This window comes from Hemibagrus wyckioides, linkage group LG07 (genome assembly GCF_019097595.1).
Source record: "Hemibagrus wyckioides isolate EC202008001 linkage group LG07, SWU_Hwy_1.0, whole genome shotgun sequence".
Lineage (NCBI taxonomy): Eukaryota > Metazoa > Chordata > Actinopteri > Siluriformes > Bagridae > Hemibagrus > Hemibagrus wyckioides.
In genome coordinates, this window is record NC_080716.1 from 17509773 (window position 1) to 17533752 (window position 23980).

At 40.2% G+C, this 23980-nt stretch overlaps 1 protein-coding gene across 1 annotated transcript in view; it reads left to right on the forward strand.

Moving 5' to 3' along the window:
• Positions 1–1247: 1247 nt before the first annotated feature.
• The window catches only part of pcdh7b (protocadherin 7b), a 141517-nt gene continuing 118784 nt past the window's right edge, over positions 1248–23980 (forward strand). Inside the window, 1 exon segment of the mRNA XM_058394239.1 lies at positions 1248–5095. Within this exon segment, the coding sequence (XP_058250222.1) occupies positions 2006–5095 (3090 nt within the window). The 5' untranslated portion in view covers positions 1248–2005.

Below are 23980 nucleotides of genomic sequence, written 5' to 3' on the forward strand. Positions count from 1 at the left end.
AGTGTAGTGTAAATAGTACAGTGTTTAGTGGGGTAAATTGCGGTTTGGGGCGTAGAATTAATTCAAGCATGTGATAGACTATATTTTATTAGATAGCCTATTCTTATGATCATGCACGATGAAAATGAATGAATGCAAAGTAAAAAGGATCTTGTGAGGTCGGAATATCCTCTCAGTAGGTAGAAACCTATTCACTCGCACGCACTTTGCATTTTAAGGAGCATCCTCCTTTATAATCTGTAGAAATGACCATACACTGAGCACGGACGTGGTGTTTATTACAGCGATATTAACTATTCAAATGTCAGTGTAGTCTTGGTTGCTATAGTTTGTGCTTTTGTGCAATGATAGATCCGACGGAGAGCGCTGGGTTTTAACGGTCTCTCTCTCTCTCTCTCTCTCTCTCTCACACACACACACACACACACTACGCACTCACTTGCATTTTTTGTCATGTCAGTACCGAGCGGCGCTGTCCGTGGTGCCCATTCCGGTCTTCGACTAGTGCGAAGCAAATAAAAATAAAGAAAAACTAATAATGAGAAATAATGAGCGTGCACGCAAATAATTAGCGCACATTACACGTATCAGAGGAGCGGCTCGTGGTTGTAGTGCACGGAGCTGGAGTTTAACATTAGTGCACTAATGTGTTAATGAATAGAGGCGAGCGGGTTTGCGAACCGGAATCCGCCACAGGGGACAACGTGCACAAAATAAATGGTAGGATGGAAAAGTTCACGGGCAGCGTCTGTGGCCACCTGACGCGGAACGCACGAGTATTTTATTGAATGCGCGAAATTGTTTTGCTGAGTCGGGATAACGCGGTGCGCAACATGCCTGCGCTGAGAACAGGCTGCACAGCACAACGAAGAATCACGCATGATTAAAAATATCCCAAATGATGAATAAAACGCCTCTACATTTTAGATCTTAATGCTGTGAGCGAAATATGTAATCTCTCAGATCCCTCCCAAACACCCCACTCATTCAACCCCAACTACCAGTGACAGAACGGGCACGCGATTTCGCCCTGGTGTAATATTTATCTGCATTTTCTTTAGGGTAACAAAAATGCGCGAGACTGCATACCCTCATACCCACCATACAAAACCATCACCGCACTAACACTTTCATTTAAACTAAGTGCTTGAGTTCAGCCGCTGGGAGAGAGACGCGAAGGGGTGGAGAGAGTGAGAAAGAGAGAGAGGGAGAGAGAGAGGGACGCTGCAATATCATGCGCGAGCGCCTCTCGGAGTGCCGCAGATACACGGGCTGCGCTCACACACACTCACACACACGCGCGCGCGCGCACGCACACACTCACACGAACGCAGGAGCGCGCGCACGGACGGACGGAGAACGAGGAACAGAGGAACAGTCCGAGCGTCAGGATCTCCTCCACACACTTCTATGCGAGCTCCTTCGGGATTTACAACTTCTCTTTCTTTCTCGCAGTTTTTTTCCTGCTCCGTTTCAGCGTCGCTCGTGACTGCAGAGCCTGCTTTTAAAACTCTCCTGTGCCACTAACAGAAACGGAGGGTGAGCTCGTGCGCAAGCAAACGGAGCGAAGAAGTTCCGGCGATTTTATTGGAAATATGCCGGATTCAAGAAGACGGGATTTTTAGAGCATTTTTTATCCCGAGTTAGAATGGATTGAAATGTCTGAGGTATTTTTTTCTGTTATAAAGTAAACTACAGGCGCGTTTCATTCTGTAGCGTATGAATTCCACTATGAGTCTTGAATGCGTTTAATTGCAGGACTGTGCGGGCTTCAGATTACTGGAGGCATTCATGGTGAGAAAAAGAAAGACTGAAAAGAATATATATTTGGGGAAAGGAGGAGAGATCGGTTCTCCACCGTAAATCCACTGTAGTTGAAGCGCGCGCAGAAAACTGGAATCAGCACTAACAGAAAGGAAAAACGCTTTATTGTTTCTGCAAACTGTTGATGAAAATAACTTCACATTATTTATCCCCCGAAAACGGTGATTAGAGATAGGGCGCTATGAGGAATACCGGCACGACGGACTGCCTCTGCTACTGCTTTCTGCTAATGCAGCTGCTGACTCAGCCCGCGGCTAAGCAAGTACTGCGCTACCGCCTGGCTGAGGAAGGTCCCGCCGATGTGCGCGTTGGGAACGTGGCTGCCGACCTCGGCATCGTTGCCGGCTCCGGGGATGTGACTTTCACCCTTGAGTCTGGCTCTGAATACTTCAAGATCGACAACATCACCGGCGACTTGAGCACCAACGAGCGGCGCATTGACCGCGAGAAGCTGCAGCAGTGCCAGATGATATTCGACGAGAATGAGTGCTTTATAGACTTCGAGGTATCCGTGATAGGGCCCGCGCAGAGCTGGGTAGACCTGTTCGAGGGCAAGGTCATCATTTTGGACATAAACGACAACACGCCGTCTTTCCCGTCGCCTGTGCTTACTTTGTCCGTGGAGGAAAACAGGCCGATCGGCACGCTTTATCTCTTGCCCACGGCCACTGACAGGGATTTCGGCAGAAACGGGATAGAGAGGTACGAGTTGATTCAGGATAGCGGAGAAAGCTCCGTGCGCCGGATAGGCTCTGGAGGGTCCGCTAACGTCGACTCTCATATGGGCAAAAGAAGATTTGACGACGGCGCGAGTCGGAGTAGCGTGTTTGAACTTCAGGTTGCTGATACTACAGACGGAGAGAAGCAGCCGCAGCTAATTATTAAAGGCGCACTGGACAGGGAGCAGCGCGACTCTTACGAGCTGACTCTGCGCGTCAGGGATGGTGGCGACCCCCCGCGCTCCTCTCAAGCCATCCTCAGAGTCATGATTACAGATGTAAATGACAACAGCCCGCGTTTTGAGAAGAGCGTGTATGAAGCAGACCTACCTGAGAACAGCTCCCCTGGCGCCCCCATTCTCCAGCTTAAGGCAATGGATGCTGATGTTGGGGTTAACGGCCAGATTGAATATGTTTTCGGGGCAGCAACTGAATCAGTGCGGCGACTGCTGCGGTTAGACGAGAGCACAGGCTGGCTTAGTGTATTACATAGGATTGATCGTGAGGAAGTAAGTCAGCTGCGGTTCACGGTCATGGCCCGTGACCGTGGTCAGCCTCCCAAGACAGACAAGGCAACCATGGTTATCAATATTAAAGATGAAAACGACAACGTCCCAAATATTGACATAAGAAAAATCGGACGCATTTTCCTGAGAGATGGTGTGGCAAATGTAGCAGAAGACGTAGTGGTAGACACACCTATTGCATTAGTACAAGTGTCTGATCGCGACAAGGGACCGAATGGTGTGGTGACATGCACTGTGGTTGGTGATGTGCCCTTCCAGTTGAAGCCTGCAAGTGAGATAGAAGGTGACATGAATAAAAAGAAATATTTCCTGCACACATCAGCGCCACTCGACTACGAAGCTGTGCAGGAGTACAACGTCGTCATAGTCGCTGTGGATTCCGGCAGCCCCAGTCTGTCCGCAAACAATTCATTAATCGTGAAAGTTGGGGACATGAATGACAATCCACCTATCTTTAGCAAAAGCACAATGGAAGTCTCATTTCCAGAGAACAACGCTCCTGGTGAACGTGTACTGACTGTAGTGGCCTTGGATGCAGACAGTGGTAAAAATGCAGAAATCGCATATTCACTGGACTCCTCTGTGAACGGAATATTTTCCATTGACCCAGACAGCGGTGACATTCGTGTTAACAAAATACTTGATAGAGAGCAGACAGAACGCTACGAGTTCAAAGTAATCGCCAAAGACAAAGGTGTGCCTGTTTTACAGGGCTCAGCTACAGTGGTTGTACTGGTGGCAGACAAAAATGACAATGAGCCAAAGTTTATGCAGGATGTTTTTACTTTCTATTTAGAGGAGAACCTTCAACCCAACAGCCCTGTAGGCATGGTAACAGTAATGGATGCAGACAAGGGACATAATGCTGAGATGAGTCTCTACATTGAAGAAGAGGAAGCAATTTTCTCCATTGAGAACAACACAGGAACCATTTTTTCTACTGTAGCATTTGACCGTGAACAGAAAACCTCCTACACATTCCGTGTTAAGGCTGTTGACGGTGGAGACCCATCTCGAACAGCCACGGCCACCGTCTCACTTTTTGTTATGGACAAAAATGATAACCCACCAACAGTCACTTATCCCCCTAACAGCTCTTATACTCTGCTACCTCCATCCAGCAATTTGAAAACAGTCGTCCGGACAGTCATGGCTACTGATACTGACACAGGCCTCAATGCTGAACTCCACTACAGCATAGTTGGAGGCAACCCCTTCAAGTTATTTGAGATTGGCCCTACATCTGGCGTTATATTATTAGCTAGTAAGCTAGAGCAGAAACACTACGGCCTTCACCGCTTGGTAGTGCAGGTTAATGACAGTGGGGTTCCATCACAGAGCACCACCACACTAGTGCATGTCTATGTCAATGAAACAGTCTCCAACTCCACCATAGTTGAAGCCAAAATTGCAAAGAGCCTTGGTACACCCCTTAACGCTGATATCGCCGGAGACCCCAATTATGACTTGGGCAAGCAGCGTTTAAGCATTGCTATCGGAGTGGTGTCTGGCATCATGACCGTCATCCTCATCATCCTCATTGTGGTGATGGCTCGCTACTGCAGGCCCAAGAACAAGAACGGGTATGAGGCTGGTAAGAAAGACCATGAGGACTTCTTCACCCCACAGCAGCATGACAAGAACAAAAAACCCAAAAAAGACAAGAACAAAAGGAAGTCTAAGCAGCCTCTTTACAGCAGTATTGTCACAGTCGAGGCATCAAAACCTAATGGACAGCGCTATGATGGCGTCAATGAGAAACTCTCTGACAGCCCTGGAATGGGGCGTTATCGCTCTGTTAATGGTGGGCCTGGAAGCCCAGACCTTGCTCGCCACTACAAGTCCAGCTCACCTCTACCTACTGTTCAGCTTCATCCACAGTCACCCACAGCAGGGAAAAAGCACCAGGCTGTTCAGGATCTGCCACCAGCCAACACCTTTGTGGGGACCGGAGATAACATATCCATTGGATCTGACCACTGCTCTGATTACAGCAGCCAAACCCTGAACAAATACAACAAGCAGGTAAGAACCTAGCTTAACATTACCTTACAACACTAGTTATATTTCTTTCATTTTTTTAATGTCATATTTCTTTGTAGGAATGATTGTTTTAATAATCAGGATCTAATGTACTAGCATCATGCTGGTGATACGTATGTTTTTGTCTGTCTGTTTCTCTGAATTGATCAGTTAATAATGACATTACATCCAATTGGAAAAATGGCAACAGGGCCTAGATTAAACATCCGGGATGTTTTAGCATGCTGTGCTGAACCCTTGCTGTGGATATGTGGTGCTCCTTTGAGACTGTCTTCATAGTGCAGCTGAGGTGTCAGTGTGTGTGACCTCTGTCTACGTGTGTGTGTCAGAAGAGTGGATGGGATCACATATGGCTCTGCTTTGCAGCTATTTTGTCACAGCAGTGGGCCTGCGGCTGGCGCTAACGCTGCTTAATGGCAGGTTAAGAAATTCCAGTCACTTCTTTCCAGGACACTGAAAGTGAGATAAGAGAATGAAGTGTGGTGATGGTGGGGTGGGGTAGTGTGGGGTGGCATTAGAGTCAGGGGTTGAGGGCAGTTGGTGGGAGGGAGGGAGGGCTTGAGAGATTGAAAATGGTGGAATGTTAGTGGCGGTGTCATGTTTTATATTGCTCCTTGAGGCTGAGTGGGAACAGGTGGGCAAGAGGTTACATTTAACATTCCTGTGCACTTGTATGTCTGGATCAATTCACAGAGTCAGCCGTGAAATCCCCATTTCTTTCTCTCTCTCTGTCCTTCTTGCCATCCCATTTCCAATTTCTCTCCCTTTCTTATCTACCTCATCCCATTTCAATTCGACTCCGTCTCTTTTTCACTGTCTTTTTAATACCGCCATTTAAAATGGAAAATACTTTACAGCTCTGCAGACTTAACAAGGAATTCATATTCTGAGCCGTGTGCGTGAATTAATCAGTTCATATTGTTATTGTTCTCTCGCTGTTGGAGCAGAGAGGAAGAAAACGAGGTAAATACTTGATGAAGTCAGCCCTTTATTTTGTATTCAATGGAAAGAAAGAAAGAAAGAAAGAAAGAAAGAAAGAAAGAAAGAAAGAAAGAAAGAAAAAGAAAGAAAGAAAGAACATTTGGTCTGTTGTTTCATGTATTTTTCCGTGGCAACCTGATACATTATTAATTGTTCACTAACATCGACACGATGTAACAAGCAACTGTTCCTGCATTCATAAATACCTCTCTCCTAGAACAAGACAAATCTTTCAGTTTTGTGAGTTTCCTCCCCTCCTGCACACTACCTTTAATGTTTCTTTCCTGTTTAACAGTATTTTTCTTGTTGCACAGATTCCCAGGTTTTCTCACACAATAACTGATCCCTTCTCGTCTGTATTTGCTTTTATTTTTTTAACCTTTCTTTTTCTCCTTTGAGTCTCTGCTCTGTTCTTTTCCTCACATTTCTGCTGTGTCCTTGCTCAGATTATTGTTTGTTGCTTCTTGCTCTCTTTCTTTGTGGTTTCCCCATCCATCAACAAATCACTTTTTAGTCCTTCATTTCTCTCTCGCTCTCGTTTTCTCTCTCCTTCTCGCAGACTTTAATGTACCGTGTAGAGGCGTGAGTGCTCGCTTGTGAGAGGAGTGCAATTCATTGCTTATGTTTCTTACAGATGTCTCATACATAATTAATTACGCACTCTATTTGGTGCCATAGCACATGTATTGTGTGTCCGCATTCTCCGCTTAGATATAATTATTTATTTGAGTGACACAGCGGTTTGGGTGCATGTCTGTTCGTCGAGGACAAATGTTAAATGCACAGCCGACTTTTCTCATAAGGTGTGCGGCGTAAGCCTTCCTAGCAATATGCAATTACTGCTGCTTAAGCACGAGGCGCTATCACGTCCAGCTCTGTTTCGTGAGTTATCCCTGCTGACAATTTAACAGGAGCTCCCTTGATATTTTATTGAACATTATCAGGACAAGCCAATGTGCCCCTGCAAAACCTATTAAGTTTGCCGCAAAGCATAATAGTCTATATCTAATTCATTGTAAGGAGAAGTCATTAGAATTTAATTTTAGCGATCGACTGCTGGGAGCCCTGTATGTTCTCTGCTTGCTTTTGTCTGTGAAATTGGACTTCTCTTGTGTTGACATTTGCGTTGATGCTAAAAGGGAGTTCATTTCTCTCATTCTCCTTCTCTCATACTCACTATTATTCACATATTCTCCCTCTCCTTACTCATGCCAAAAAATTTTCTTGACGAAATCAGTCTAAAATGAACCTACATATAATTATCTTGCTCTAATTTAAGGATTAAGTTGATTGGAAATGGAACCGTGGATTATAAATGGTTTGCTTGTGTGGAGGACAGTTTTTTTTATAGGGATAAACTAAATGCCTCATGTTTTGAGGATTTCTGCAGCTGATCATGTCTGTGAATTAATTGGATCCATGTCAGATAGGTTAAATAAAACAGCTTGGAACTAGATATGTGTGATGACTTACGAAGCATAAAGTTAAAAAAAAAAGAGAAAATGAAAGAAGGAAAGAAAAAAAAACAGAGCGAACCATTGAACAGCTTGTTTTCAAGAGAATGCCATGCCCTTGTAGTGAATGATCCCTGAAATTGCATGTTAAGCTGCAGAGTGGTCTTTGTGATCGTATTTGATTTCAGATCCTGTTGTACGACACCTGAGATGTTTCCTCCCTTCTTCTTCTTCTTCTTCTTCTTCTTCTTCTTCTTCTTCTTCTCTCTCTCTCTCTCTCTCTCTCTCTCTTCCACTGAAATTCTCTGTCTGGTGAAAGAAGAAAGACACAGACAAGAAAGAAGGCCCTGTTAACTGGCTTTGAGAAAGGTCTCTACTGTTCTATGTGTGTGTGTGTGTGTGTGTGTTAGAATACTCTGGTCTTGTGAATGTATGGTCTTTCAGGTAACCTTGCCCCATGACACACACACACACACACACACACACAAGGCAGCTTTCCAGACTCAGATAGGTAATTGTAGCTCAGCCATATCCCTTGCACACGAGATATTTAAGAGGTCATTAATTTAACCCAGCGCAGGTGTGTATTTGGGTTCCAGCTTTCATTGGCCACATGGGGATTTTGAAAATGATATATTTGACATTTTTTGCTCTGTGGGAAGTCAAAACAAATTTTATGGATTAACACAATTTTTATATATGATATATATAATATATATATTATGATGTTTTATAACTTTATTCTTTATGCATTATTCATCTTTTTTAAACAGTTACCTTTCTAGCCTTTGTTGTAAAATCAAGTCTGATGTGCAAATTATTAGATGGTCATGTGGTAATCAGATACCTTTTTTAAACGATAGAATTGGAGTAATAAGCTTAAGCTGTAGCTCACTTAGCTAATGTTAACAGAGAACAAAACCTCAATCATTTGGAAATATATCAACAAGTCTAGCAGTTGAGACCACGAAACTCAAGATTTAAGACTCCGATACTGAAATCTGTCTGACAAATAGAGCAGTTAACTAGCCAGCTAGCTATGTACCCAAGCTAACCAAAGTACCACATAGGTCCATAGCTGAATTTAAGGTCAAGAATTCCTCATTTTTGGTGAACAGATGTCTCCTCTGCAGTCTCCAAGACAGTCTGAGGTTAAGACATAGAGGATCAGATTTCCCCTGTGTGCACATTGAGCACATAGAGACATTTCCAGTTTGCATGTCAAGCACATTCGTAGATCTTTGCATTCTTTATTAGAGCAAAAGTGTAAAGATTTTCCTAGTCCATTTTTAGTAGTTTATTGAAAGTAAAAAAAAATCTATCAGTTTGAAATTACACAGTCAGGAGTACTTTGGAACAAGATCCTGAGACTCAAGACTTTTATTCTAATGCATTTTATGGTCATTATGCTAATGCTTTCCACATGTCTCTAGAATGCACAAATATAATTGTTCTGTGTAAAAGAGAGACTCTTCTTTCAGTCTCTGGGCCCTGCACCTAAATGGCAAATCTAAATAGCGTGAATATTAAATGTGGATTCTCTGTAATTATTCTGTGATTAAATTTGTTATGATAGCAAAACTGGAAATTGGGCTGCAGGTATTACAGCCTCAGTCTCAGACAACAGGATAAACAACTACAACAACACTAAAAAAAAAAAAGCCCAAAAAACAAAAACTCACAGCTTCTTATCTCTACTTGCGCTTAGCTGTGGCTCCTTGGCAGAGAGCTTTTTCACTTTGCGTAGGTATCACGCCGGTTTGCACTTGAACAAACACAAAACTGACACACCCAAATCAGGCTTACCCTCAGAAATTGTTAGTGTGTATGTGTGTGTGTGTGTGTTGTCACAGTCAGTGTTTCTTTCCACTCAAGTTTTCTTACCATAAGAAAAGCCATATGTAAAACAAGTACACTCATTTGCATTGAATATACATCACATTTTGACCAAAGAAAATCTGAAGTAAAAGCTTTATGTATATATATATATATATATATATATATATATATATATATATATATATATATATATATATATATATATATACATATATATATTTTTTTAAGTTTTATAGATTGATACTGGACAACTCTCTGAAAGGGAATGTCTATTAGAACTGCGAAAGACTGTCTAGCTTAGTTACAATATTTTGAATAGTTCATCTCTGGGGGGTTAATTTTTATTCTGGTATATATATTTCTATAAAGCTGCTCAGTGACAATTGTCCCAATTATATTATTTAATATAATTATATAATATTAAATAAATTATATAATATTTATAATTTGCTCAAAATTTCACCCAAAACTTTTGCAACACATGACATTTTCCCACATTCAGTTAAGCCATGTTTTTTTTTTTTTTTTTATAGCGGTGCATGACAGAATGAGACTCCTTTGGTGGAGCCATAAATTGCTAGGTGCATGCTTCAGCACAGTGCCACTCTCCTGTCTTCATTAGACTCAGAGGGTTTTTTCATCAGTGTAATGCACTGTAACTTGGCTGTAATTGTGGCTACTCACTGACATGCAGTAGTTTCCATTAAAAAGCCCAGTGTCAGTTTACAACATCATTCAATCATGCGAGCAAGTAGTCTGGTAAGGGTGGTTTAAAGATCCAGGAAATTGTGTTAACAGCATAAAAAAAAAAAAAAAAACCATTCGATTCATTTTGTAAAAACTTTGATGGTCCTAGTATTTGTCTAAAATGTTTACACTGCATCTTAACTCTGAGTGCTTTGGGTTTCTGTCTAAACAAGTAGCAGTCACTGAGCTCAAATTAGATCACCTGCTGGCTCTATTACTGTGTCGTTAAGGGGATTTTGATCCCCCCACCCCAAAAAAAAGAGAGCGAGAGACAAAAGGCTGCTTAGGCCATAATGCTTGTAAATACTAACAGACGGGCGAGAGAGTTAAACAGGATCAAGATGGAGGAAGAGAGAGATTCAGAAAGACCGACTCACAGACAGATGAAAGTAGTGAACACCTAAATGATCCCAGAAGGCGCCGCATCTAGCGTGGGTTTGAGGAGGCCATACTTCCACAAACATACAAGTAGAAAAGGAGGGGAAGGTTGTGGGGGAGTGTTTGGAAACCAAGACGCAACACGAGATACAAAGAAAGGGAGTGAATAAGAGCCTCTTTGAAATCCATCTGCATATGCAAATACACATTTAACTCAACTCAAATTTGTATCAAATTTGCACTCCTGCTCATCATTATTGACTGATCTGTGACCTGCTGGAGCATGAACTGACAGACTGAAGAAATGCAGACAAACAGGCTCATGAAACATTACACATGCTGGTGTGATGACGGAAATAGTAACGTTGCTTCTGTTCTAATAGAGCACTTCGTTTTCCGCCACAGTTATCACCGGCATGTAAAACAGCAGTGTAAATCTGTTCTGATTAACCCCAGCCTTTGAGTGAGTGATAGCAAGCACTTTATTTAACTTTTCAGGACAATTAGACTAGCTTTTTTTTTTTAAGTTAAATTATGCTCTTAAGTAGCTCGAGCAATCCTTTAGATCGTTCGCATTCTCATTCATGCCCTATTTTTGTCACTCTTTTGTAATCCCTCGATGCCTTCTCTCCCTTTCCTCGCTCTGTAAGTAAATTGTAGTGATTGAATCTGAAATGCACGCAGGCACACATGTAACATTTCTCACGATAAGCTGATGAAAGCAACATCTCAAAGAGGATTGGAAAACAGCCAGAGAGAGAGAGAGAGAGAGAGAGAGAGAGAGAGAGAGAATGAAAGAGAGGCGGAGAGGACGAGCACAAGCGGAGGAGTCTTTTGATTGGTGGACAGCGTACTGATTGTAAACGGCAGCGTCAGTGTCTTTTGGCTGGTGGAACGTGGGATTTAATTTTCTACAAAGCGCGGCAGCATGAGGTCTGGAAAACAAAAAAAAACAAAAATTCAATTGGAAAGAGAAACAGGTAAAACCAGCTCTGCTTCAGCCTAGATTCAGCAGAGAAGAGTTGCTCATAGGAGACATAGCATTCTGCCTGGCACATGGATTTGGGGCATGCTGTACTCTCAAAGCAGCAGCTCTGTGTGTGTGTGTGTGTGTGTGTGTGTGTACTGCTGTGTTGGTTTTACATCATTGTTCTCCCTCTGCTTCTCATCTTTTTAAAACCATGTGTGTTTAAACTGAACATCGCTTAGTACTGTTGTAGGGCAACACAAGGGAGCAGTTGGCTGTCAACACAGAGGAGAGCAGCAGCGATCAGATGGCTCGCACTCGCTTCTGAGCTGCACAAAGAGAATGATTTTTTTTATTATTTTTATTTATTTTCTTATTTTATTTTATTTTTTTACTAGGAAACTTCTACAAAGCATTTTCATACTACAGTGCTTGCTTATAGGGTCATGGCCTTGTTTCACCTGCAGCTATGTAGTGCACTGTGTGGGTTATAGAGGATTTTCTGTGATAAAGGTTTTTGTGTTTATGTGTGTATATGATTAGGATGAGTTTATTGTACTCGTGTGTTTGTGTCTCTAAGGGCTGTAACGCTAAACAGCTTGATTACAAGACAAAGCAATAATAAATAAATTTTTTGTCATACAATTTAGTGGAGCTGTATGATGTGGACTATAAATGTTATTTGACAAGATAAAGTTATTAATATATATATATATATATATATATATATATATATACCATTGTAGGGACCCCCTTGAGCATATCCCAACTCATCACAATCATACACACACACTCATTCACACAGTAAACAAAAATGTAAAGATGCAGAACCTGTGTCTTTGGACTGAGGAAGGAAACCAGAATACCTTGAGGAAACTCCTGAAGCACAGGAGAGGTAATGCAAACTCTGTACACACAAAACAGAACCAGAAACTGAACCCTGTGGTGGTAGCTTAGTGGTTAATGTGTTGGATTACTGATCAGAAGGTTGTGAGTCTGAAACCCACTGCTGGGCCCCTGAGCAAGGCCTTTAACCCTCAATTGCTCAGTTGTATAAAATGGATCGGTGTCTGCCAAATGCAAGTAATGTTAACGTTATGACTTCCTATTCATTTCTTATGTGCTCTACCTCTACATAATTGCCTTGGTAGTGCACTGCATGTAGTATACACCATTTGAGATTCAGCCACCAAAAATATATGGTGGAAAAAGTCACCAGTCACTGTATTATGAAGTATCCAGTACAGTAGGTGTTCCTACTATAGGTTGCCATAGCAATAATGTTTATCAGTGGGTGGATTTCCACGCTCTCCATATCAGTTTACTTGCTGCTAAAATTAAACATTCTGGAGGGAGAGAAATTGTATATAAAATTCATCTGTGTAAGGATATGAGATGAAAGAGAATCACATTTGCTCTACTGTCTTTACTCCCATTGATGGTCGCTGCACCAAGTTTGCATGAAGTTAAACTTTTATCACCGGACACACCCACATCTGGTCACCACCGGTTGTTGTCGCAGATGTCGCTGGAATTCTGGTGATCTCCTCGCTTTGTGGTTTCGAAATGCTGTATGTGTGAACGCAGCATAAGACTTACTTTTTTAGCTGTATGATTATTTAAAAGCCAAAACCTGACTAGGATAAAGATCTTGATGAAAACAAATGTGCTCCTTTTTAAAGTACAAATTCCTTCTCCTTGCTGTTTTTCCAGCACTTGGCCTAATAGGACTGTTTTTGTCTCTGCGCCACTCTAATGATGTCACCAGTACTTTCACACACACACACACACACACCTCAACACATCAACTTTTAAGCCGTCCCTTATATTCAACGTGATAATTCATGAAACAGTAATGTCCAAACTAGGATTATCAGCCCTACTATTTAGATTATTAGTATGTGGTTTGGGACGTAGCCAAATAAACTTTCCCAGTGAATATGGTTCAATATTCTGTACAGCTGTTTCATTGCTAAATGTTTACAGAGTCCTAGCAAATGTCTGCACTCTCATGAGAGTGTTGTTTAACATTTTAACACTCCTTTTTTTCCCTAATGCTCTCAGCCTAACAGCCAATCAGACAGCACTACAGCACTGCACTTTGCTATTTATCAGATGGTAGAGCGAGCATCACATTGAACACTCTTTCTTTCTCTCCCAGTTAAGACGATCGTAACTTTGTGATGCTTTTGGAAAATTAAGCCTTCTACTAATACTTAAACTCTACTAACAGGTTCACAGACACCGGAATGGGCTGCCTAGCATCAAAAGTAGATGCCTCCAAAATGTTCAGTGATGTCCCGAATACACAAGCCATCTTGGTGTGTCACAGCCCTAATTCACACAGATGTAGTGGTGTAGTGGTAAGTGGCCTTAAAGAGAAAATGAGGCACAGAATGCATGAGAGATAAAAAAAAAAAGTAGATACACAATCTCTCCAAATCATTTAACACGATCTTTGATAAAGACTCACTTATCAGAAAAAGCAGGTGAGCAATATAGAATGACATCATTTTATGTGACTTGCTTCTTTTGTCCCCTAGTGGCACGGTCTTCCAATCAAAATGCCTGTTAGCTGGAAGGAAGTGTGTTTACAGGGTGAAATTATAGGTGCAAAATATGACTGACAATTCACACCACCTGTGTGTATGTGTATGTGTGTACACACCCTGAGTCTGTATTCAGTTTTGCCACAGAATTGAAAATGCTTCTGCACCATAGACACAAAATCAAACTGTTTTTACAAGCATACACCACTCACATTCACACACGCACACATGCATACACATTTAGCATCCTTGATCTTGACCTTTCTCGTTATTTGGGAAGTGCTTCCACAGATTTTTCTCAATTTCAGCCGACTTTATTCATCGAGAAGCAAACAAAGTGCTGATGAAAATGCACTCTTCTAGAGAAACCAAACAGCCACAGAATTATTCAAATAACAGCAGGGAGACGAATCAGAGGTACTCTGAGCCGCCCTTCCAGGATTTCGCAATTTTGTGATTGCAAAAATGAATGCAAAATCAAGCAAACGCCACAATTTTTCAAAATTACCCCAGATTTTCTGCAAATTTGGGCCAAGACACAGTGCACAGCACAATGCTCATTCAGTCAAAGCTCGCTTCCATTTACAGGTGTTAAATATGAATCCAGCTGTCATAGAAAGTAATTACATCTTCACTGGTAGTAGTTTAAAAGAAGAATCCTGTGCAATTTTGCAAATTTAAGTAGCTTTTAGAAAAACAGAAAATAAACCACAAAAAAACTCCACAGATTGGTAAAATCATGCATATTTTGGCCATATCTTGAAGGATATGTTAAAGCATCTGAACACTAAAACAATTACAGTAAATGGTTATGGAAAATAAGCTTTCAAAGATTCTCAGATCTGATTGGTCAGAAGGTGTTCATGTAACAGCATAACATTAGTTTGTATTTCAGGCTTTATTTCCAATCACTAGTCTTCCAGTAATCCAGTTTCTTTACTAACTAGTTATTCACATAGACCTGCTACATATAATAAAAAGAGATTTATTCAAGTGTCTTGAATGTCAGTAAGTTCTCCACCGTGGAAAGTTTTCAAAGAAAGGTTCTAGCTTCTGATGGAGTGAATGATAATAATATCTATAATAACAGACAGTAAGATGTCTCAACAACATTAAATTGATAATAATAATAATAATTGCGGTGTAAAAGAAATAAAACACTATAGGATGTTCTGTTGTTAGAAAATAATCAGATTCATCATGATTTATTCCTTATGCATGTCCTCTAGTTATTTCTATGTTTTGTTCTTGGATGAAGTGTACGAGTCCAACACCATATTTGTTGTTACCACAGCCGGTCAACACAGCCAGCGTGAGCGATAGCCGTTTCTATTTACATTGATTTACATTTATCCGGCTTAGTGTGAAAATTAGCAGGGAAGACGACGTCAGAGAGCTTGTATTTTTGACAAGGTTATTTTCAAAAGCTTCCTTTAGCAATCTCAGTTTTTTATGGAATACACAGACACGTAAATAAAGATTGACCCAGGTGAAACTGGATGGTCATGTTACCCTAATTAACTTTTGATTATTGCTACTGATTTCCACTGGTCTATTCAAAGTAATGATCATTAAAAACCTAAACATTGTTGTTGAGCTGTTTGGCTGTGGTATTCATATAAAAAAAAGAAAAAGAAAAAAAAAAGTAATCTCGGTTTCTGATAGTAGTGCTACCCAGTACAAAAAGGTACAGCATAATGATGCAGCTCTGAATTTAATAGTAGCCTGTGTGGTTTACTGGTTGGATAAACCATTGCTCTTGAAAACTGCATGGCTTTGTTTACGTCTTAACAAGCAAATTATGCTGGTGGGGGAGAAGAAATTCTGCTTCAGCACTTGTTCTGCATGCGAAAAAGGCGGATGTAGAGAATTGGGAATATTTAACGTCATCTCTTGATTGCATAAGCAGGGTTTAAACACTAGGGCTTGTATAAATAATGCAAACGTCTGACACGCTGGTCGGAAGCGGAAGGCCTTTTTGTCTGCGAGATCTCATCAGTATAGACTAATTACATACCTAAAGTCTGAAACACCTAACTGTTTAAAAAAAAACAAGTGGAGAGAACAGGTTGGGTTTCATTAGGCCTTTCGTTTATGCACGTGTTGTTTTTGCGAAGCTCTAAAAGGGATTATATATATAAATGAGTGTGTATTTGTGTGAGTGTACATCCGGTCTATCCCCAAATGAGAGTATGTACATGTGTTGGTGGGGCATGAGGCTATGAGAACTGTTTCAGCTGTCATCCATCAGGCTGTGAAGTAACACTAGGTTCTGTGGCCATAGGGCTGTGAGAGAGTTGAAGAATGCATTAATACATACCTGAAAAGGTTTCAGACAGGTGTGTGTGTGTGTGTGAGAGAGAGAGAGAGAGAGAGAGAGAGAGAAACAGAGAGACGTATCTGGGTTACAGGCCAGAGATACAGTTTGTACGTTATACTATATTTAATTGATCCCTTTTGAAGGAAAGGGTCACAGCAAATCAAATCTTCATCTGTCAGGGGTGTAATGTTATAAATAAATAAATAAATAAATAAATAAATAAAAACAATGGGTAATGAAAACTTTTAAACACTGCTTGCATAGGCATATTTTAGACCCATGCTTTCTTTTATATGTGAGCATTTTCCCTTTTTGTAGAATTTTTCTGTATCTCTTCATATATCCAGGTTACAGTGCTATGGAATCAAACCTGTTGAAGCAGAAATATTCATTAGCACAGAGCTCACGTGCTAGCTGGGAAGCCCCATATTGATGCGAAGCCACCTGAGAGAGCCCAGGCTATTAGCGTGGCCCGATAAATCTTGTTAGATGGCAGAGCAGAGGGCAGCTTGTGAAAAATGAAGGTCACAGGAATGGAGTTTATGAGAGGCTGGTATAAAATAAGCTGAAATTAAGGAGGTTCTGAGAGGTTCCTGGCTAAGCGCAGATGCTAATTTCAGACGCTTCTTATTAGGGGGTCTGTAGAAATTTAACAATGTGGGATTAAAAATATGGAGAAATCATTACTAGAATAAAAAGAATTCAATATGGGACACATAGGAGTTTGTTGGATTGAGGTGAGACAAAAAAAAAATAAAAAAAAATTAACAAGCAAAAGAGTTATATGCATGCAGTCTACAGGATTCTGAACCAGGAGTTAGGATTTAGTGCATCTTTGAAATATAAAAAAAACCTAAATATAGAACATTCTATACAGGTAGGTGTATAGGTCGTGTATATATTGGAGGCAGAGTGAAAAGAGAGAGATGGAAAGGAATCAGAATTTTCCCTCCATTAAAGTCCTTTAAGGGCAGAAAACAATTTCTCCTGAGATGGGCCTATTGGCATTTAATTTTCACTGGCCCACAGATTTATAGAGTCTACCTGGACTCTCTCTGCAGTAGGCCAACTGAGAATTCAGACTGTGTTAAAGTCCGCTGCACACAATGTGTGGAGACTGTGGGAGGAAAAGAAAAAGAGTCTGGGGATGGCAATGGTAGGAAACGGTCCATGATTTCGTTTTTTTACCTTCAAACTTGCTTCAGTAATGACCAGGATTGTGTGTGTGTCAGGATGTCACACCCTCACCAGACCTATGTTAAGGATCCTGCTGAAATAATTCTAGGCCCAAAGCTGGACCTACTCACATTTGGTTTAAAAGAGGTAGGCGAGGGGGGGTTGTTGGAGGTGTCAGTAAATCCATGCCTTCGCTGCAACTTTGCCCCAGTCCATTTCCTCTAGAGGTGGGGGTCAAAGGAACACTTGGTCAAAAGAGCCAGTAATAAATTATAGAGCAGGTCTTGGGCAGCCTGGGAACACCTGGAGGGCAAAAAAAAGAGGACTCACACACAGTTTACAAAATGGCTTTCTCAACACGGCTACTGTGGCTTTTAAACATGATACTTTGGACACTTGAAATGAAGAATAATAGCCTGCCTATAATGCTGTGGTTACTCTAACTGTAATTGCAAGCGCTGACAAGCTCTTGTGGTATAAGTAGAATAAAACATGATGGGATAAGCGACAACAAAATCGCTTTATTTCTTATTTCAACTTAACCAAAGCTTCTTATACCAAAGAAACTACTACAAATTTTAATTTGTTAATGAACAGCACATTCTACTTTACGACCATTTATAGTTAGATTTCATCTCGTGCAACGTCGATGAAACAAGTTCATGTGAAGTTTAAGTAGCAAAAACACAGCATGTCCTGTTCCTGAGAAACTGGACAACTCGAGAAGACTCTTCCATGGAAAAACTCACTGACCTTTATGCAGCACTCACATCTAAGACTCTTTCCTTAAATGTTAAATAAACGTCTCTTACAGAACGCTTCACAGTGTCAACGATTATATGTTTTACTTTGTTAAATAGCAACACTTCATGTATGATTAACCTTGAAGAGTGTCTGCCATACAATTCCCTGTGCATAACTTGTTACTATAGAAACCATAACCTATTAGAACAAGCACATTAATAGAAATAAAACTGTGATTTGAATAACAGCCAATACTACTGTCACTGCTGTTACAGGAAATGAATTAACCTTCCTACCAATCTGATTTGAATTCAGCAGTGACAAAGTTGTCTAAATGATCAGTCATTAAAAATCATAGCAGTTTACATGTCACATATTAATTATGATCTTTTTCTATAACAGTAACTGGTTTTGTCTTCCGTATTAACTTACCATAGCATCACCATAATAGTAATTATTTTCATATTCAAAAAACATACTGGTGCTTAAATTTTGTGTTAGCAGAGGATTCTATGTCAGCAGAGGATTCTTGAAAACTTCCTAAATATCTGAAGGACCCTAGCGAACAAAGTAAACAAAGCTTCAGAAAGTGGCGCCTCTTCTTAGCCTTTGTGTGTGTTCTGAGAGGTGAGATTACAAACCATAACCTCAGTGTATACTGTGGCAGCAGAAGCAAACTACTGTTTGCTAATTCTTCTCTAACCAGGCGCCTGAAACGTGCACGACAGCTGTCTCGTCTTTATTCCATTAAATCCATTCTAAATTGGCGCTTTTCATTTTCCCTGGCCTCTCAGTGTCTTTCCCATTGCGGCATATGAATTGAGGACATGACATTACCGTCAAGGACCTTGCGATTTATTTTTAAAACAAAAGGCATTATCAGAACTAACATGATTCAGTTTGAATAGAGACACTGGTGGTCTTACACAGGAATCTTGGGTGGGCATTAACAACATTCCTATTTCTATGCTAATGACTAATCCCACCTCCTTTCTTCTTATAAAAATGGCTCGAGCATTTGATGCGTGCTTTATTATTTTGGCAGCGATATAAGTCAGTTGTAAACACATTGGTGAAGGTTCAGCTGGCTGACAAGTGCTGAGTTATGTACAAGTGCACAGCCTTATTGACTTCCTTCTTAATAATTTGCAAAAAAATTGTAGATGATCATGCGCTCATTCTGTTTCTGAAAGCTATTTAATGCAGGCCATCTGCTGCACAAATAATCAGAAGTTTGATTTCCAGAACTGTTCACACGCTGCTAAAGAGTTGCTAGGTGAAAAGAGATCACACAAGATTTTTCGCACATCAGACTAAGAAATTATGTTCTTTGTTAACGCCTAAACGTATTAAACAACAGACTGGACAGAAGGTGTGAGAGTCCTCGCCGGTATTTCTTCTGGTCTGATAGTTAGACATGCTGGTGATTTGTGGCCTCTGCTTTAGAGATCACTCGATTCAGTGGATTTAATTAGCCGTGAAAGAGAGGTGTGGCAACATTACAACACTGTCCCGTAACTCATCAACCAGTTTGCAGTCCTCGACAGCATTGTAGATCCCTGAAAGGACTTGCTAACTCTGCCAGCTAACATTTTCTTTCTTTTTTTCCCCTTTTTGATCGCAGATATCAGACAGAGCGAGGATGTTTGAAGACCTAAACATTTCTAATGCTTTCTGGACATCCTTCAGAGATTTGGATGAGGATAAAAAGCAGCTAAGCAGCTTGTAATTCACATTTCCTACAGCACAGCAAGCACAAATCTGTGTTTGAAATATAGATTAGACAGAGAAGAAGAAGCAAGCCTCCAGGTTTGAGTGTAGCCCCTGCAGCCTAATTGGATGGGATTCCAGACACTATTTATGCACAGCCCTACACAAAATATCAGGGTTTTAAATAAGTTAACATACCTGGGCATGATAAATGTCCATATATATATATATATATATATATATATAGTTATAAATCTGGTTTGCTGAATTTTTTATTTTGACCCCAGATCTAATTTTGGGTCACCTTTATGTTCTGGTTCTGATCAGGTCATGTCATTTCAAGTAAAAGCTCAAGACATAAACTGAATAAAATACATATCATGCATGTACATATCTAAGCTTTGAATTATTTAAAAGAAATGCATTATTGCATCAACAATGCCTCGGTGCTGCCATATGGTGTTTTCAAAAGCTTTCACTAATCCACAAAAGCATCCAAAACCTGTAGCTCATACGCTCCCGTTTCTCATGCGGTAGCTTTTCTGCATGTGAGGAAATTATTCAAATTATTCAACCAAATATGGCATCCAAGTGACATTTTCTCGAGTTAACATATAAATAACCATGACTCAGAGTATGTGTATATGATCTTTCTCAAACAGGATCATTTGTACTTGTTGTCATGTCATGTAATTTGTATCAAAACACTTTTATGTTCTGTATTTTTTCTTTTATTTCATAATAAATAAAATATTTCTAAACAAGATCATGTAAGCTGATACTCATGCAGTTGTAGTGCATTGTAGAACAGGAAAATCGCAAAATGGCTGCTCCACAACTGAAAATGATCAGGAAATGGAGATGCAGCAACTTGTTTCTGTCTAGCGCGTAGCGTTAACTGTTGACTGTTGCCTGACAACATGACTGGATATTTCATAAGTGTTTGAAAGTCATCACACTATCAGTAATAACCTTTATTACATTGTTATTATCTGAATTTTCTAGCTAGGTAGCTGGATGTTAGCTAGCAGACAAAGCTGCTATGATGTTCTAGCATTGCTAAGCTCTTCAAAGAGAAATTTAACAATATTTATATCATATATAATAATAAAAATAAACCAGATAGCAAGCGAATAGATAGTGTCATAAATTTATGATTTACTTCACACAATCAGTTTAGCATTACCGTTAGCTACCTGACTAGCATGCTAACATCTCCCTCATGAGCTGAAGCCTCACATTTGATATTTCATTTTAACTCCATTTTCATGTTCATTCTGATACATTTACTTTTTTTGGTACTTCATATTATGTATAAATATTTAAATGTGTTTTTATCCATTCTAGCTCATACAGCAATGATTTAATTCTAATAACATAACTCAGATGTTTTGCTTGTAATGGCAAATAAATAGTCCCGGTGTGAAAAACAGATTTGGTTCTGTTTATAGAGTAATGCCTCATTTAGCAGCAATAATGCTAGATTATGAGCCACATTTAAGGAATAATATATGTATGCAGTCTGAGTCAAACAGAAATCTGTTGTGTAAAAGTGTAGTATTCAGTGACTGCATTCTCAACCATGTGTATACATGCAAACACACACACACACACACACATACACACACACACACAAAACACTGATTGGTTTCTCCTCAGTAGAAATCTGTTGAGTGTGCCACTCAGCCCCCACCATAGAGTATTCTTTTTTCCCCAACTGCTAAAAACCTTCACTCCATGCATTGCCTCATCTCATTCTCTCTTTTTCCCTTTTTCTCTTGTCCACGAGCCTCTTCGAACCCTTCTGTTCCCTCCTGAGCCGCTCTGACAGTTGCAGCGCTAGAGAGGGTTTGATTATGAGCTCCAGCCTGGGCCGGAGGGAGGCAGGGGCGTCTGAGGAGAGCACAACTGAAAATGAACACTGCAGGCTGGGATAGAGCCGCTGCAGAAGTTTCTCTACTGTCATGGACTGAAATGCCGGAGGTCCTGAAGATGATGCGTTTTATTTTTATCGAATGAAAGTGAACAAAGCAGAGAGGGCGAAAGAGGAGAGGCTAAATCATAGAGGCGGAAGAGAGAAAGAACGTGAGAGAGAGAGTGGGAGCTGAATTGTGTTCAATTATTTTCAAGGTTAAACAAACACAGAGATGTATTGTTATAGTATGTTTGAGATTAAAAATATTAACTTAGAGAGAGATAGAAACTGAGCCAGAAGGTGAGAGAGAGAGAGAGAGAGAGAGACGCGGAAAGATTAACTGGTAGTTTTGCATAATATAATATATAAGTGTATGTATGTATTGGTTCAAGATTTAAGATTTTATTTCTCACATACACAGATAGATAGTCTATAAAACATGCAATGAAAGGAAAATCATCTTGTAATGAATTAAGAAAAGAAAGAAAATATGAAACTATTAGTATGATACCACAGCTCTGCTGAATTCTCAAATCCTTTATTTTTAACTGCAACTCTGACAGCAGTGGCAGCTATTATTCAAATAACAGATTATTATTATTATTATTATTATTATTATTATTATTATTATTATTATTATTAATGCACAGACCATTCACATAAACACAGGGAAATTTAATGAAGGTAAACATATAATCATTGAAATGATGCAGTTTTTTTGTAAGAAGCTGTTAAATACTTAAGGAAGGACCCATGAGTGAGTTTGTGCACCACAGGAGAGCCTGTGAGGTCAGAGGATTTTTTGCTTTGTTTAAAACAAGACATGAATCGTGTTTTTGTCTTATTAATTTACAGAGAGAGAGAGAAGAAAGAGAGATGGGTGAGGGAGCAACCTTTCATAGCTGCTATAATATGATCTCACCGAGCACTTTATAAGAAACACTATACTAATACTGGATAGAGCCTCCCTTTGCTCTCAAACCAGCTTCAATTTTTCATGTCCCAGATTCCACAATATGTTAAATACATCCTTTCGAGCTCAACATGTTCGGAGATGCTTTTCTGCTTACCACAATTGTATAGATATCTGAGTTATTGTCGGTTTTCTGTCAGCTCCAAACAGTCTGGCCATTCTCCATTGATCTCTCTCATCCACAAGCTGTTTCCGTCAGCAGAACTGCTGCTCACTGGATGTTTTTTTCTTTATTACACCATACTGAGTAAACTCTGGAGACTATTGTTTGTGAAAATCCCACAGGTTCAGCAGTTATAGAAATAATTAAACCAGCCCGTCTGGCACCAACAATCACGCTACAGTCAAAATCACTGAGATCGCATTTTTTCCCCATTCTGATATTTGACGTGAAGATTACCTGAAGCTGCTGCATGATTTGATGTATTACACTGCTGCTTCATGATTGGCTGATTAGATGACTGCATGATGTGTGAAGGTGTTCCTAATAAAGTGCTCAGTAAGAGTATTCGAGAAAATGAACTTGTCTCACAGCATTTAAAGTAATTATAAACAGAACAAATATATGATGTGTTGTTCATTATAGAATAATCAACAGGGTGGCAAGAGTTACTCACAGTGTACACTGATTAGTTTCCAGTAACCTGTATTGCTTTTTTCACGTATTTACAAGATACAGAAGGTACCTTTCCTGCTACAGAACAACATTAATTCTCTAAGTATTCTCTGCTTGCTAGGTAGGTGACATGGCTTATGTTAGCAGTGGTCCAGGAATAGATCTGAACAAGAATTTCAACATAAAATATATTTTTTGTGCATTGTCTTGTAAAATATTGTCAAAAATAACAGCTACTTTGGCACGCAAAGACGATGTGAGCATGTGTGTGTATGTGACTTAGGTGAATGTACTAAAGGGAGTGACAGATATAAAAAGCAGAAATACAGAGGCTGCTGGAGGCCTCCTCAGGGCCTGCACCTCTCCACAGCTGGTGTGAAGTATGAGGAGAGAGATTGCAAAAGAGCTGAGAACCTGCAATACCGCCACTGTCACCTCCGCTGTCGTTCTTTCTTTCTTTTTTTCTTTATCATGTCCCGCTATTGTCGCTGTGCTCTA